The sequence below is a fragment of the Crassostrea angulata genome, chromosome 10 (genome assembly GCF_025612915.1).
Source record: "Crassostrea angulata isolate pt1a10 chromosome 10, ASM2561291v2, whole genome shotgun sequence".
In the NCBI taxonomy this organism is placed as follows: Eukaryota; Metazoa; Mollusca; class Bivalvia; order Ostreida; family Ostreidae; genus Magallana; species Magallana angulata.
The window spans coordinates 52,701,735-52,719,750 of record NC_069120.1 but is presented as its reverse complement, the minus strand read 5'-3'; the positions used below and the strand labels follow the sequence as shown (position 1 = coordinate 52,719,750).

The window sequence follows — 18,016 nt, the reverse complement described above, 5'->3', positions numbered from 1 at the left end:
ACTACAATTGTTCTTTCTTCATGCTGAATCCATCCCAACAAAAGTCTGCATAGCTTTCACTTCTAATCTCAGCATTTCCTTAATTTAACTGTCAGTTTACTTCAAATTCAATAGTATCAGAGTTGTAGCACTTCCATAGTTGCAGATTTGCTCAACATTTCTAATGAGCCCAAATTTTTTGATAGCGACTTGTCAAGTGTTAGTATTGTAGTATTACGCCTTGAAAAAAAAGATGACCTTCAAAAAATACTATAAAGTTCTATATAGAAAATATCCCTTCAAAATCAAAGAAAAAACAAGATTTTTGTGCAAAATACAATGGTTTAATAAAAACAATTTCAACAAAAAATTGTAAAATAACAAAATGATGAGAAACAAATCAGCTGAAATATCACAGCGGTGGTGGACTAGTGCGATGGTGTGATGATTGGCTAAGATGATACCCTGAGATCACATGATCATGACGAGATTCAAATACGACAAAAAATCTGAAAGACTTGGGTATATATTGCACTCGGTCTGACTTGTGGACTAGATTTCTGAAGGTAGGAGTTTCACTCCTGCCCATTGCTTAGTCACTGACAAACCCATGCTGCCAAAGACTGTCACACACCTCCTCGACCACGGCGACCCAAAGTCAACGAGCTGTAGGGGTCAATCCGCCGAACATTACTTCTACTTTGTTTCTCAAATCAAAGTCTGAATTTCCAAGAGTTATTAGTTTCATTCCTCCTTCATCAATTGTATGTTTGGAATGTTAATCAAATGTGAAAATAAAAATTGATTGAGGAAAACTGGTAAAAAGGTAAATCCAGGTAGCAGAAAGCCAGGTGATCACATCCCAACTTCAAGTCTGGATTTTTAACTTTTTGCGAATCAATTTTGTTTTAGGCTTCTGTAAGACAAGCTTAACATGATGTCTACTATCTAAATGTAACGTATTTACAAGTAAAAAACATAACTAAGAGCACTACTGTTCTGTAGCACCATGCATCAAGCCTCCTTGGCTCATGCTTAAGAGATCCTCACAACCTCGGCCGCAACCAATGTCTTTGAAGGAAAGCAGAGTTCCTATTGAAGTTACTGTAAAAGCTTAATCCCAGTTTTCTTCGTCTTCTTCCTGTGCACCACCTGATCCCACCATAACGGATCCACCAGCACCAAGAGGGTAGCCACCCTCACCCTTGTGGGTCTCTCTTGTCTGCAAAATAGAAAATTCAAAGATGCACAACATAATATGTACAATTACTTTGAGATCCATTTAAATACACAGTTAACATCAAACCATACAAATTTAATGAGATCTATACAAGGAAAGTAAAACATGTTGAAGTGGTTTGTCAGTGTTTCCACATTACAGTACCTTTGTATTATGACACAAGTTGATAAAATCAAGCCTTTTTTTAAAGAGTTAATCCATTGTTTGGCGATGTATACTAGCATGGTAATAAAACACTTTATATCAGAACAAAATGAAGTCCATACCCGTGGTTGGTTTTTTCGGATGTCTCGTCCTCCGAACTTGGCGCCGACATCAGCATACCCAGCTCCTGGCATACTTGACTTGGAGTACTCTTCCAGCCAGGAAGGAACTTCCTGCATCGCCTGAGGAATGAAAACCAACAATATAGTAGCACCCACATTCTTCACCTTTCACATCACCAGATGAACAAACATTACAGTAAACAAAGTAGCCATTATCATCTGTACCTCAATAGCAATGTTGCAGAATAAAGCTTCTTACTCTGCAACAAGCTTCTTACTATCAGATATCTTGATGCAAAGACTTACATCCGAGAGGATCCTAACCAGAGGTTTAGCCAGAGCACCATCAGTGTCATTAGAGTAGAAACTGATGGCCTTGCCAAGATTTCCGCAGCGCCCCGTTCTCCCAATTCTGTGGACATATTCATCAATGGACTGGGGGAGATCGTAGTTGATGACATGTTTGACTAGAGGGATGTCTAATCCCCGAGCTGCCACCGATGTAGCAATTAAAACTGGAGCTTTCCCAAGCTTGAAATCGCGCAGAGCTTCTTCCCTTTCAGCTTGGAGTCGATCTCTGTGAATTAAAGACATTTAAATAAGATCACAATTAGAAATGGTCGAATAGTTACACAATAATTATCAAGTAGAAATATAAACTTAATCATATACATTTGATTGTAAAACAGCATCTTTTTTTTATTTATAGTCAACAGTATGTTATTGGTCAAATCTTGATCAAAATGCATATACATGTACTTTACGGATTTAAGCAAAATGGATGCATTCTAAAATATACACTTATTGCATTTTGGAAATGGAATTATTGATATTTTCAATGAATTCTAGTTGTTCACCTAACACAAGTCTTCTTTAACCAAACATTCGAGTTTAAATTGTGTTCTTTGTACAAACCCATGAATACTGGTGGTTGGAAATCCATTTTGGGACAAATAAGATGCCAAGAAATCTGCATTTCGTTTTTGTTCCACAAAAACCAAAGTTTTCTCTGAACCTTAAACAGGAATAAAATTTAATATTATGTTATAATCCTGTAAACATCAACCATAACATATTTTCTAAATGTAAAACAGCGACATATATTTACCCGTCTCTGTGAGGATGTCACACAATCGTGACCTCTTCTCCTGTCTATCGACTTCATACACTGTCTGGGTCACGTCAGTGCAAGCACCACCCACCCGACCGACAGTCAGGAAAAGATAGTCGTTCAGGAAATCCCCAGCCATTTTCTGAATCTCCTCGGGGAATGTAGCAGAGAACATGAGAGTCTGTCTCTCTGTTTTAGGAGGAGTTCCCAACTCCTCCACAAGTTTACGGATGTCTGGACCGAAACCCATATCCAACATTCTGTCAGCTTCATCCAAAATTAGGTACTTTAACTTTGAGAGGCTGATCTGAAGTTCAATAGACGATTAAATCTACATTTTCTTTGCATCATAAACACTAGTCTCTGGATCACAGATACAGGTACAGAGTAGAAACAAAACAAAATCAAGGAAATCAGAACTCTGATAAATTCACAATGAAATTGTAAAATGGCCCACCTTTCCTTTGCCGATGATATCAATCAACCGTCCTGGGGTACCCACTAAGATGTGAGTTCCCTGTTCAACCTGTCTGAGTTGGTACCCCACCGACGTCCCCCCATACAACACTACAGCTCTCAGCATGGTGCCATGTGCAAATTTTCGAGCATCCATAAAGATCTGGACAGCCAACTCTCTGGTAGGAGCCACCACCAGGGCTTGTGGTTCCTGGACCTCGGAGAAACTACTGCCACTGATTCCATTCTTCATCATTCCAGTGAGGACCGGCAGCAAGAAGGCAGCCTGGGTTAGATATCAATAAATCACAATGTGTACAAATCATCTCCCTTCATGTATCAGGAAAATCTCCTTTATTTTGTTCAAAAGCAATAATTTCATTTTGACACAAAATACTGCATTTTTATACATATTTGAGGGAATTTGTTAATGTCATTCCATAAAATTAAATGTACATAAATACAATGCACAACAACATTCTTTCTTGATTGGACATTGCACACAAAATTAATTATCACTTTAAAAATAAAAATAAAATTTAATTCAAACCAGTAAGCTTAAGACAAGGTTCTGTACCGTTTTTCCGGAGCCTGTTTGAGCACAGGCCATCAGATCTCGGCCTGCCATCACTATTGGTATGGAGTACTTCTGGACCGGAGTGGGCTTCTCATACTGGGCTTTACGCACGTTTTCCAGGAACTTTTCATACAACCCAGCTTCATCAAAGTTTTTTATTGAAGAGGGTGGATCTCTTCCTGTCACCTCCACAGGAATTTTATCGTAACTGTCAAAGTTTATCCCCTTTTGAATAACTTTGAAGATTTCAGCTTCGTCCTCGGATGGAGCAGGAGGCACATAAGGTGCAGGTCTGTCAGGATCTGAATAGACAACGACACGCAAATCAGTATTTTAAACAAACAAGAATAGAAGCATTTTGTTGAACAGCAGTAACATGCCTCTTGGGGGTTTGTCGCACAAAATACCATGGAGGTAGTACAGATTACAAATTCAATTACTTGAACTTTTGGGGTACTTGACAATTAATGAAACATCATTAACAGTTACGAAAGTAGTTTATGTAAAACATTATTTCTTTGGGCATTATCCAGCTTACCCTGTGGGGGAGCATTAGGACAGTCCCTGGCCATGTGTCCTTCCTCCTGACATTTGAAACACTTCCCGCCTCCTCCTCCACCTCCTGAAAATACACCACATAAACTAAGTAACAAGAAACGAAAGAAAATTCACAATGAATCTCATAAATTTTATCGAGTTGTGAATCCTTTAATCTAGACATTTTGAATGGTTATAATTGTCAGCATGTTATCAAGAGTGGCAAGAAAAACTGGACACATTACCTTCTTTCTTGGGATTGGGACACTCTCTAGCAAAATGTCCTTCTTCCCCACAATTTCTGCATCCCCTGTCACCACCACCTTTGCGGGGTTCTGGACACTCTCTGGCAAAGTGTCCCTCTTCCCCACAATTTCTGCATCCCTTGTCACCACCACCTCCACCACCTTTGCGGGGTTCTGGACACTCTCTGGCAAAGTGTCCCTCTTCTCCACAATTTCTGCATCCTGTAATCAAAGACAGATTTTAAACTGTAATCTACATCAAAGACAGATTTAAGTATTCCTTGCTTTGATCAGCCTGTTCTTATTTCCTTGCAATGAATTTGATTATAGATAAGATTCACAGGAATATCTAGACTGCCTAATGCTCACCTGATCCTCCTCCCCCTCCAAATCCGCCTCCCCTACAAAATTAAAAATCAAGTTTCAAACACTTGCCAATTCATCAAAAGGACAGGAGGAAAATTTTTACTCATTATCTTTCTGATTAACATGATACCTTGGAGGTCTGTCTCCACCGCCAAATCCTGCAAAAAAAGAAAATCAAATAATGCATTACCATCAACCAGCCCCTTCTATCTCATAAAAGCAAATCTATAAGATACTGTATATCGCATTCTCTTTTAAATCACAAATAACTGAATAAGCAGAAATTATATCATGTAACATTCTCTATAAAAAACTTTTTAAATCACAAAAAATGACTAACACAAGTTAATAATGTTACAGATTTTCCCCATTTTCGCAAATTTTGTGATACGCAAAAAAAACCCCCCGAATATACGGTAGTTTAAATTACCACATCTTGGAATATTTATTCCACACTGCTGTATTCTTACCTCCTCCAAATCCAGAAGATTCGCCATCGTTCTTTGATCCAAATCCCCCGCCCCCAAATCCACCCTCCTTTTTGGCTCCAAATCCTCCACCCGAGGACCCTCCTCCAAATCCTCCACCTGAGGACCCTCCTCCAAATCCCCCTCTACTTCCATTGTTGTTGTTACTGTCCGACTTATTTCCAAACCCCCCGCTGCCTCCTCCAAATCCTCCTCCACTACTACCACCTCCAAATCCTCCTTTGGATCCAAAACCGCCACTGCTGGAGTTATTGTCTGACTTTCCAAATCCATTGGCCATTCCGCCTGGTTTGTTGAGCGACATGTCGGCCATGCCGTTTGATACATCGTCATTTCCATTCACTGTGAAGCCTGTACGGAGTACACCCCGACCAAAACCCCTGCCGGCTCCTCCTGATATAGAAACATTTATTTTACACATTGAATATGGCCTTAAGAAAAAAAAATCTTGATTGAATATGTAATAATACATATGAAGTTCAACTTGATCATACCTGAAGCATCAGATGACGATGATGCTCCTCTTCCAAATCTACAAATAATAAAACAATTTGTCCATAAAAATCCATAATGGTTAAAAGAACAAATGTTAATCAAATAAATTCACCAATCCTATTTGCTATGCATTAAACGTACATCCACTCTAGGTTTTACTTCATTCATGGGAATACAGATTACAGCGAATTACAGAATACCAGTAGAGTTTTCAATAGCTTGCTAGATTGATAAATAGGGTATTCAATTTGGTCAGCAAGGTATCACATTAGGTTTAAATCTAGGTCATGTGATTACTCAGGTATGACAGCAATAGAGTGAGTTCATCTGGTTAACATTTGCACGTTTTGGGCCTTTTTGTTTCTCTCTGTTATCCTACATTACTGCTATAAAAGTCTGAACTAATTTAGCAGTCAGCACAAAAAAAAATATTAGACCTAGTGCTGTAAGATGCACCAGAAATCAGGGAACCAAAATGTTTAATGATTTTTTGCAGTGAAAAATACCTCCTTTTTTAAGTTATGCTTGTCTCTTTTGTTTGTTTCTTCAGAACTGCCTTTTGAATTACATTTTTTGAAAAACAAAATTCAAATTACTCCAAGCAGAATTGATTCTCTATAGAGTCCAGTGCTGTCCAGGTGAACTTTCTTTTTAAAAGTCTATGAATAGAATAGCTAACAATAGGAGGGAGTGTTCTAGAGGTTTTCTTTGTGTAAAATGAATGGGTTGAGTGCAAAATAAGCATCTACACTTGAGTAACCACAGGACCTAGATTTAAACCTGATGTGATACCTTGCTGACCAAATTGAATACCCTATTGAGCAATCCAACAAGCTATTGAAAACTCTACCGGTATTCTGTAATTCGCTGTAATACTTTTCCCTTTCTGCATGTGTGAATCACATCCAATATTTATAAACTACATGGTATACACCAGACCTTCAAACCTCCAGACAATTTTTTGTAGCAGAGCAGCATCTCTATTAAATAATAAGCGTTTACATCAAATGCTGTTGCACACCCCAATTTGAATTTATTTAAAGCAATATGAACTGCATTTTTTATGCTGATTTTGTTCTTTTCTACTAAAAGGACAAAAATATCATGGTTTGTAAATTTCTGTTGGCCATATTTTTGTGGAAAAAGCCGTTAAGAAGCCTTATTTGGGGCAAAATTGAATTATTGTCGTCCTGTACAAAAATTGATTTGCTACATATTCCTTAGAAGAAAAATATTTCCTTTGAATAAAATTAATGATGTTTTCAAACCTTATTTATCATAAGGCCAAAAAAAAAAATATTCCTGTTTCCTGTCACTTGACCAAAAAAATTAGGGTAGGTAGGTAGGAAAAAACTTTTATTTTTAAAAAATATTTTATTTTTAAAAACTTGGAGAATGTGTGTAATAATGAGAGAGATGTATATTCCCAGTGTTCAGTATATAAATAGATGATTTTCAATTTCCAAAGGTCTTTGTATTGTTGATGCATGTAATGTATAGAAAACAACAGGCAAAGAAAAAAAAAATAGATTAATTTTTTAATTAAAAATTAAAACTAATATTATTTGCAAAATTTAATCTACATTTGTATGACTGTATTTATCCTTTTCTGGATAAATATGTTTTTATTGTATTAGCTTAATGTCAATATAAACATGATTAATTAAATCACTCTCTGTACTTCGTGTATTTCGGGTATTAGTCCAACCCTTTGACCCACTTACTACCGTACGTTATGTAGAGGATCTGTTTAATTCTCAAGATAATATAGAAAGCAGTTTTATGATAATTTTAACATTTATTGCAGTAATTAACTAATAACAGGTTATTGAGTAACTGTAATATCAGGATTTAAAGTAATAAACATTGTTTTTGTAATTTCCAATATACAGTATGTTGTTGCATCACCCGTATTTATAACCCCTGAAGGTAAGATAGTCGCAAGTTATTCACCACAAGGTATATTTATGCAGTAAAAATGTCAGTAGATTAATTTTCTATCATTCTTTTGCCAGTGAGGTTAATTTACACGGTTATGAACTCAGAAGACTTGGTCATCTTCACTTCTCTTTCTGAGGAAATTCTGGCGAAGTTACCGATCACCACCATGATCACAAAAAAACCTTTTAGGGTCGGAGGGTTAAAGATAGGGTCGGTCGGGGGACAGGAAACAGGAATAATTTTTTTTTTGGCCTAAAAGTTTAAGTTATATGCAGACTTATCATACTAACAGGTTAAAGCAGCAAAATAAATTTCAAGAAAATACAGCTCAGGGGTGTGCAATTACAAAATTTGGCCACTAGCCCAGGGGCTAGGTGGAGTACCAAAGTTACTAGCCCAAGATTCAAAGTTACTAGCCAGACTATTTCGGACATGTCAACATTTCATTTTATAAAAAAAAACTAAATTTTATGTACATAATTTTTTCTCCTGTATGATACTAGTATATAATTATTAATATATGAAATATTTATTACTTGCATGTTTTTTGTGGTAGACTAGTTCAAAAATATTCAACTTCATTGATCTCACAAATTTTAGTTACAAAATTGGTTTGGGTACTGTTTATATACATGTAATAAAACCCAAACATAACATTGTGAATGTGAACAGACTCTATAAAATCACTGCAACTATATAATCTATGTGTGCATGCATTTTATCCTGTTTAATTTCCATGTACGAAATACAACTATGCAATTAATTACGTAATGGTAAATTTTAAATAAAAATAATGGAAAATGCACAAATAATAATATGCAAAATATGAATATTTTTTTAATTCACCAAGCAGGTCACTTTAAAATGTGTTCATGAGAATAGTTAGTGCAGAAATTTATAATATCTCTGTAATGCATCTCTCTCTCTGTAAAAAAAATTATATTAAAGAAGCCAATGAATACATATTAAAGGAAAAGGAATCATTTTACAGTGATGTCACTTGAAACAGCTGCACAGGTAACTACGGAAGCCATGTGCAGCGAGGCGTGACTATCTCGTCTAGCCACTGGTCAGGTCAACACACACTGTCGGTAAAACTTCAAAGTGTGAAACTTACAGCAGAGTGTTTTTTCTCAGAAGAATGTAGCACGAGAAAAAAATGCTGAAGAAATTTTTAATCTATCATGACTTCAAAGGAGCAGATATTATGCCTCTGTGATAACAATGACGATACACTTTTCCTACTAGGACACTGCAAATTTATCGGCATATTTTGCCAACTCTGGTTATGATTTACTAGCCCGACGGGCTACCACAGTTAATGTTTTAGCTAGCCCGACCTCTAAAATCGGTAGCCCCGGGCGTCGGGCGATGGTAATTGCACACCCCTGCAGCTCATATTGCTTTAAGATGGAAAAGGTGTATACTTTGTACCATCTTTGTTAACAATGTAATGTGTCATTGTTCTAACAGCATTTAAATGTATAAGAAACTTTTCTTCCATGCTTAGGAACAATTCAAGGTACTTACCCACCGCGACCAAATCCATTCTGCAAAATAAAAGGAAAACTGAATCATTTGGTTAATTTGAGATGATCACCTTACTGATTATGACAATATTACCTAAGGTTTTCTTTGACTTCTTTTGTCTTATAAATTGTAAATTATTAAATTAGTGTCACTCAACCCATATCACAAAAATCATTGCCTTTTTCATTTTGAACAGCTTAATTCTCAATATTATGGCAAAATATAAGGCCATTCACCAAATTTCAAGTAAATAACATATAAGCAAACATATTTCATTGCTTTAGGATGGCTATTTACCAACAGGACATCTTAAAATACCACCAAAAAAAAATCAAGCAATAAAATTTCTGGGTTTTTTTTTTGGTTACGCAGTGTATTGTTGATCGTCCTAGTTCCTGTTTTAGCCCGATAACTTGGCTCAAAATATACAGGCTAATAATGCCATTACCTTATTCCCAAGAATACCTCTTCCTCTCCCTGTCATCTGGGCACAATAAAATTTCTCAAGTAAACAAGAAATTGGGATAAAAGAGTGCTTTTTCTTTCGCAGAAACACACTACTTTCAAAACAATATTGCGGTAGCAAGACTTTTAGGCCCCAAGATGTTTAGGCCCTTCATTGATAAGACGCTTAGGCCCCAACATGTTTAGGCCCCAAGATGTTTAGGCACCAGCCTACATTTTTCCAAGTTAATTATAATTTACATTTTATTATTTAAAACTTCATTTACTTTAAAAATTATAAAGAAGTATAATCTGCATCTTATGCCTAATTTATTATTTTTTAAATATCATATTATTTTGTCACATCATATTATTTTCTATATTTAATTTTCTAATTAGAGATCAAAGAAACGGTAAAGACTTTCATTTACTTTGTGTATGACATGAATTAAATTGTTAAAACAATACCCCCACCGTATCCTGCTCCCTCTCTAGATAGGTGCTAATTAGGAGAAGATAATGAAGAGATCCTTTAGTAATAAAAGGAGGGTTTCACACCTCACTTTGGAAGTAAACCATGAAGAGACGGGTCTCCAAAAGAAGACAGGCCAAATACAAGTTAAGCTTCATTGGCAGAAAAATAACAATTTTGGGAGATATCCTTTAATTGTACAAATATGATCACAGAAATAATATTTCACTTATATTTGGGTAATAAGTAGGTGAATTCTTTTAGGCTATACATGTATAAGGGTTCCTAAAAATATTATGTATAAATCAGTTGCCATAAATAAGCTTACTGAACAATTTTATGACATTCAAGTGGTGTATAATTCCAATAATAGAAAAAATACAATAATTTGTTTTCTTTTCTTGAAATATCAATAATGAAATACTTTCCCTTATATACATGTAACATTTGTTCGTTTCTTTGTGATGATAGTATGATTTGATCACGGTATTAACTGATTTAAAGCACGGACACATAACCATGCTGGATGATACTATCATTGATAGCGTGTGCATGCAAGTTTATAGTTTTTAGCATAATGTTTTTCGTGATTAAAGTTGTATATAAAGTAAACAACGCCATGTTTGCGTAATGATTGTTAGTTTACTACAAATTAAAGTAAATTGCATTTATTGGCTCCAAAGTGCTTAAAAGCCATGTTCTTTCAACTATCAGTTATTATTATAAACAACAGGTGCCTAAACATCTTGGGGCCTAAACATCTTACCTGGGGCCTAACCGTCTTGGGGCCTAACCATGTTGGGGCCTAAATGTCTGCAAATCAATATTACTACCTCCTTCACTGAAGAGTTCTTATATATTGTTTACAAACAATCCTTGACATTGACTCATCCCCATATTGTTAATGATGATGCTGTGATCATTATAGGAATATTCTGATTCAATTTTAATAGCATAATCAAATATCTAGATTTTTTCCCCATTATGCATAATTTTATGTTTGATTTTTAAAATCAATTTTAAATGCTGTTTTTAAACAAATCCTAGACTTGGTTGAAAAATGAGGGATGCAGGTATCAATTACATGTTAGGTAATAGTTTGTTATAATTTTATATAATATAAATTTTTAAAGATAATTTTCATGTTTTCAGTAATTAACCTTTATGACAATGCACTTATTCTGACATTTTTTTTATTATATAGACATCAATTTGCTACATGCATGACCAATTACCTATAATGAATACAATTAGCATTGAGTCAATCGTGACCACTTGAACGTTTCGTTAGTTCATCATCATTTTGAAGCCAAGCAACATAACGTGCGAGTACCCATTATTGCCGGAAAATATACAAGTTTTCTCCATTACTTTCTTCATGTAAGCTGTCATGTAAAAATTTTTATAGGCAGATCTCTGCACTGTTCATGTATTTAATTTGAGGGATAATTTTTATTTCATTCTCATCAACATCGACTTACTTCTGGCTAAAATTAAACCCTGTCCATGACCTTCCATTTACAGAGAGTTCAGGTACCCATTTTTGCCGCTCACATCTTTTCAGGCTCGACACCAACGGTAGACTGGCGGCCCGAGTCCACCAAAAAATTGGGAAGGTCGAAGGTCCACCAAAACAACGAATAGATAGCGGAAATCTTGCTGTTTTTAACAATCGGCAATAATGGTACTTGGCAATAATGGTACTTGGCAATTATGGGTACTCGCACGTCATACTAACCTGTCTGCAGTCTTCAACGTTATTGCAGACATAAAAAAAATTGACAACCCCTACAAACATTAATTACTGCAAACTTCAAATCTGTATAATTCTGCTCAATGCGTTATTTATTTATTTTTTATACAAATAATACTGCACCAGAGGCATTATCGCAACTTTTCTTGGGTTAAAATGCAGTTTTTAAGACGCATATTTATTATATTCCCCAGGCCAAATTTGCATTTTTTTTTCGATGCAGCTGCAGATGCTGACAAATTTTTAACTATTGCTCAATCTACGACCAAAATTAATTAATAAAAGCAAGAAAATGTTTATGCAATAATAATCTGCGAAAAACAATGCATATTTTATCTTTATCGTAATGCAAATAACGTAAAAGAAGTTGCAAATTTTCAAAGTTCCACTCACCACAACCTCCATCATCGGCTGCCTAAGTACATGTGCTCCTTCAGCTTTCCCGCGGTTATTGTCACGTGGGGCTTTTGCCTTTTAAAAAGGTTAACTCGTACCCGCGCTATTTCATGTAACTGGAGTTACGAAAAGAGGAACAGGGGATACTTCAAAATAGTATCATTTTGTTTGGAAGCACTGGCGGATTTAAAATTTTCAAAGTATACTGTAGATGATTTGATAAATTTTACATAGAAAAGTTAGCATTTTGTGTTTTACTTCATTTATAATTATGCCTGACTCAATGTTACACCAGCTGTGCTATGCTGACTGTAATATTCTGCTGCTCTATAAACATCTGATCCTAATGCATGTTGACAGGTTCTGATAACAAACCAATTAAACTGTGTTTAAAAGAAGCAGTGTTGGTCACTTCATTATGGTGGTTGCATCAAATTCCCCAGAGCCCTGAACTTGGGGCTTCGACCAAGAATCAACTGGAAATCCCAGCAGTTTTGTTTCAAGTGTAGACTGCGCTGTCATTTCCCTATTGGCTTGGGGTAAAATGCTGACGATGGACCCTCCACTTTGGAGGGTCCATAGTGGAGGGGGTGGAGCTTGGTATGTCAGTCTTAATTCAGAGTCCGTTTGATCTGTCATTCCAATTAAGTTATCAGCAACAAAATGGGGCACATTGTTTTATTTAGATGACTTTTAAACACAAGCACATAAAACTTCTCTCCCCTAATTGACGATGACAAATGGTGGCACTTTCATTTTGGTGCTGGGTTTATTGTTCATTAGTTCTACACAAGATGTATATACCCGGTAGTAAAAATATTACAGTTGCATTATTGCTGAAATGAACAAAATTTTTAAAATTTATAACAGCTTATGAATTTTATTCTACAAAAGTGTAAGTCTTGTAAAAATAATTAATTTATTTTATATTACATTTCCTTTAAATGTCCCTATGTTCTGAAGATAATTGTGCTGAAATGTCTAAATGCACTATGACATGCATGCGCGGATCTAGAGGGGGGGGTCGGGGGGGTCCCGACCCCCCCCCCCCCTGGAAAATGAAAATTTATTAAATTTACATAGTAAAATTATCGCGAAAATATGCCTCGGACCCCCCCTGGCAAACACAATTATCCTTCGGACCCCCCCTGGAAAAATTTTCTGGATCCGCGCATGACATGGCGAGACATTTCAAACACCGGACATTGTCTCCGACAACAATCCGCATTGTTAATACATATTTTGCAACGAAGCTGACACTCTTGGTGACTTGGAATTCGGACTCGGATATTTCCGATAATCATACTGTTTGAGAACAAGATCATTGGGTGGTTTTCTAAAATTTTCTGTGAATAATTGTCCACATCCATAGCATTTTTTTTACTATAATTAATATATTAACATTTGTTACTCAGGGAAAAAAGATAAATCTCTCCCAACGTTGGGGTGAGTTAACTTCCTGTTCAGAATAATTGTTACACAAACATAGAGTAATTTATGTATCCTGATAAAGTTCATTTGAAGTTGCTAAATTCATTAAATGTAAGGACCTCCCTCTCCTTTTTTTTCAATTTCTAATAAACAACCCATATGTTTTAGCTATTAGGTGCATGATGAAATTGGAATGACAGATCAAACAGATTCTAAATTAAGATTGACACACAAAGCTCCACCCCCTCCACTATGGACCCTCCAAAGTGGAGGGTCCATCGTCAGCATTTTACCCCAAGCCTTTCCCTATTGCGATGCAAGCAAATATTTTTGAATATTTAAAAGCTGGTCGAAGGTAAATATATAATTGCATTTAAAACTAGTTGACATAATCCAAGACGGATGTTGCTTGAAAATCCAACTGGTGATTAAAAGAAATGAAAACTTTATCTTGTTTGTTTATTTTTATTGCTTATTTCATCTTTTAAAAGTGTACATAACTAAAATAAATACCACTATTTAAAGTATTTTGAGCCTGGTTTTACCTTCAAAATACACGAAAAGCCAGGAGCTTCCGGGGGCTTCGCCCCCTGGGCCCCCACCAGGGCTTTGCCCTGAACCCACGGGGGGGGGGGGCAAGGCGGTCCCCAGACCCCCTGCCTCAATTATTTTATCCACGCCCCCCCCTAACTACAAATCCTGTATCCGCCCCTGGGAAGTGCGTGAGAAAATAAAATTGATATAAAGATCTGGTAAATAAAGCTATAAAAGTCTATAATCATGTTTACGAATTTTAGATATAAATTACTTCAATGATGCTAGAAAATATTACAATAAAGATTGATAAAATTAATTTAAATACGTTTAAACCTTCATAAACAGAATAATTTTATTTTTAGAGCCACCAAAGTTCCCACACCGATGTATACCCCTGACCTGGATAACTGTCGCCAGTTCGTATTTTTCTGAAAGGCACTGTAACTCGCTGAAACTTGTAGAAAAAGAATTAAAATATTTACACTTACAAATACATAAAAACACAATGCGTGTACTTCTGGAAAATGTTTTATGTATGTCAAATTATGCTGATTTATACTTATTGTGTGATAATGCGCGGTTTTCATTTAAAAACTAACCACCCCCACTACACCCCCCCCCCCCACACACACACACACGCACATGTATATGTCCTCCAAAGAATGATAAATAAATTAAGAATATCCTGAACCGATTTCCTATAACCCAGAACAAAGAATCATTGAGATATTAAATTAAACGAACGCAACGAAATGTTCCCAAATAATCTATATATGTATTCTTTTAAAATTGATACCGGTCCAATGAGACATTGATGATGCAACCGTTGTATGTTCAACACATTCTCTGATTGGATTTTTTTTTTATTTTATTTCTTTTTCAGAAACAGACATGCAAAACAGACATTTAATCATACACACACATTTTGTTGTAACTTGCCTACATGGGAAAACAATTAAGAATAGACCAAAAAAAAACCCCCAAAAATATTCATGATACAGTGAAATAAAAATAAATCATATATCAGCAGCCAAGATACCTTTCCAACTATCCCATAAGTTTTCAAAATATTGTAGTTTACCAGTTTGTATTGCAGCATATCTTTCAATATTGTATTTTAATTTAAAGTGACAAAGGAAACCAATCAAACATGGAATCTTATTTGACATAAGACAACAACAAATATATTGTTTCATATATATATACAGATTTATAGAATTAATTACTTTGTTATGAAATGACACTGGAAGTTGGCGAAGTATAATATTTGACATATTAAATCCAATTCTTTCAGAGGTCTTTCTATAAATTTTTAAACTAAGTTCACTCCACAGGGTATGTATTTTCTCACAGGAAGAATTTTATGTAAAATTCTAAATTGAAGCCATTGTACAGAAGAATCTTTGGTAGTTTTAAAACAAATCTTAAAAATGTCATATACAGTAAGATCATCAACATTATAATCTGTTAGATCTGTTTTCCATCTGGTTACAGCAATTGGAACAACCACATTTTCATTCAAAACATTGTAAATAATTTTTGTACACTTTTCATGGAGTATATAATTGTTTGGGGGGAAAAATGGTATACATGGATTAGGATTTCTTTTAACAGAAGTCCTGTCAATGTTAGACATTTTAAAAAAACTTAAAAATTGCTGATTTAACACTGTTGTATTGCATTATACATATATTCTTGAGATTGTATTTACATTTAAATTCTTCATAACTTAAAAAATTACAATTTTCATCAAAAATCTTGTATGACTTTTACACCATTCTTGTACCAGGTTTTGATGAAAACATATTTATTTGCTATGAGTATTTTTGAATTGTACCACACCGGAGAATCTGATTGGGTTAATATTGTTTTAAACCGAAGAGAAAGGCTCGTGCATTTGTTTTCTGTGTAAATGAGGTCAAAATCTTTAACCCTTTGCTGACACTAACAAGAGCGGATGTGATAGCAGAAAACACCTGGCCTGGCCCCATTGGCTTGGCCTCAAAGTTGGCCTGGCCTCACTTTTGGCCTCAAAATTGGCCTGGCCTCAAATTTGACCTCTTCAAAAATTTTTGGTCTCAAATTTATTTTCATATTTTCTTTACATATTTGATGATTTTATTGATATTTTATTGATTTATTTTCAATGCACATTCATGAAACATCCCACTTTGTGGCTTTAGTGTCTTATAGTGATAGTCTCTTAAAAATAATAGTTACAATTGATAATATGGTACTAACTATGCATAATTATGACTACAGGTATGTCAAGTAATCCATTCTAATAGATTTTTATTCAGTCTGTTTTAAATTCTAAAGAACTTAAGAATGTGTTTTTGCCTGCCATTGTATAACCACGACATTATTTTGTATGTATTTAGATTAAATTGCTCTCAGGATCGGACAATAGCTATGTAACTCTTCTTTTACCAACGACTTGTTTGAGAACAAAATAATTGAAGCCAATACTTGTTCTAACCAACATCAAAGGTCACAAAATGTTTTGCTTTGTTCAAATTCTGACAATGACAATTCCCAGAGGAGAAAAATTGTTTCCTTAAGATACAAGCAACACATGCATGAAACTCTATTCTAATCAGGAGGTGATGATTAATGACCATCACTGAGTCAAGTTATCGGAGGATTCAATATGCAGTCGTTCACAAATGCCATTAATTAAATTAGACCGCATGGAATGTTAAATGACAGGATAGGCAATGAATCTGACCCTATGTAGCAGATTAGCGACAGAAAAGATTAATATCGAATTTCTGCTGGGGAGGGGAATTTGGGCTTGATCGGTGTTGACAGGTAAAGTAAACAGACTGCAAATTTTAAAGTGCATTAGACAGTGATAACAATTGAATGCTATGAACCAGTGTACAAATATGTTGGATATTGTTACACGCAAAAACTGAACACAATATATAAATAGTGCCTGTTTGGGAGGGTAACAGTTGAAATTGACACCCCGAGAAAACCATTGTCAACCGACGCGAAGCGGAGGTTGACAATGGTTTTCGAGGGGTGTCAATTTCAACTGTTATCCTCCCAAACAGGCACTATTTATTTTGTTATACTGAATGTCTTTTTTAAAAATTTTAAGAAAATTTTACTGCTTTTATATAGGAATAACGTGAATTCTACAGCGAACCGTACGCGCATAATTTTCGCGCATGTAACATTTTTTAATGTTACCCGTTGCCAAGTGCGTTGCTAACGCTGAGGGTAATAGTAAATATTATTAACTGCGTCTTAACCAATCAGATTTCAGTATTTAAAATGAAAGTATAACAATCTAATTTATTCCATGAGTGTATCAATGCGAGGTTGAACAAAGACTGGCAGAATTTCTTATACAATATCTTAAATAGAAATAAAATGTCAAATTCCTACGGACGGGATGGAGGTAATTAAAAGTTAAAACAAAGATTAATGTGAAAATGCCTAGCCTTGTTTATAATCTAAAATTTAATTGGAACCAAATCTGCCAAGTCCCACGATTTAAGCGATAAGGTGCAAAAGATAGCGGGGAGAACTGTCAAAGCCTCTCCCCCATTCATAATTTACATCATTTGCTGACCTTACAAGAATTTGTAGAATTCTTACTACAATGAAATTAAGGTTAAAATTTACTCTTAACAGATATCAATCAGGTCAGTCTCTTAAAATGATGTTTAACTTTGAAATGGGAGATGGGGGGGGGGGGGGGGGGGGGGCGCTCTTAGTTTTAAAGTTAATCGCTTTGGTAT

At 35.3% G+C, this 18,016-nt stretch overlaps 1 protein-coding gene across 3 annotated transcripts; it reads right to left on the bottom strand.

Moving 5' to 3' along the window:
- Positions 1-301: 301 nt before the first annotated feature.
- LOC128166170 (ATP-dependent RNA helicase DDX4-like) lies at positions 302-12,373 on the bottom strand. Of its 3 annotated transcripts, XM_052831167.1 has the most exons (16): positions 9,680-9,840; positions 9,232-9,251; positions 5,760-5,797; positions 5,248-5,658; positions 4,908-4,935; positions 4,781-4,812; positions 4,565-4,633; positions 4,412-4,489; positions 4,168-4,251; positions 3,630-3,931; positions 3,054-3,338; positions 2,594-2,903; positions 2,401-2,500; positions 1,792-2,062; positions 1,486-1,605; positions 302-1,201 (listed from the first exon to the last, which is right to left on the bottom strand). In XM_052831167.1, the coding sequence occupies exons 1-16, from the start codon at positions 9,713-9,715 to the stop codon at positions 1,094-1,096; spliced, it is 2,292 nt and encodes a 763-aa protein (XP_052687127.1). In that variant the 5' UTR covers positions 9,716-9,840; the 3' UTR covers positions 302-1,093. The 3 variants fall into 3 exon arrangements, with proteins under 3 accessions (XP_052687127.1, XP_052687126.1, XP_052687125.1); XM_052831166.1 differs by lacking the exon at positions 9,680-9,840 and adding an exon at positions 12,294-12,373 and having other exon boundaries at positions 4,412-4,633; XM_052831165.1 differs by having other exon boundaries at positions 4,412-4,633; positions 9,680-9,841.
- Between the last annotated feature and the right edge of the window lie 5,643 nt (positions 12,374-18,016).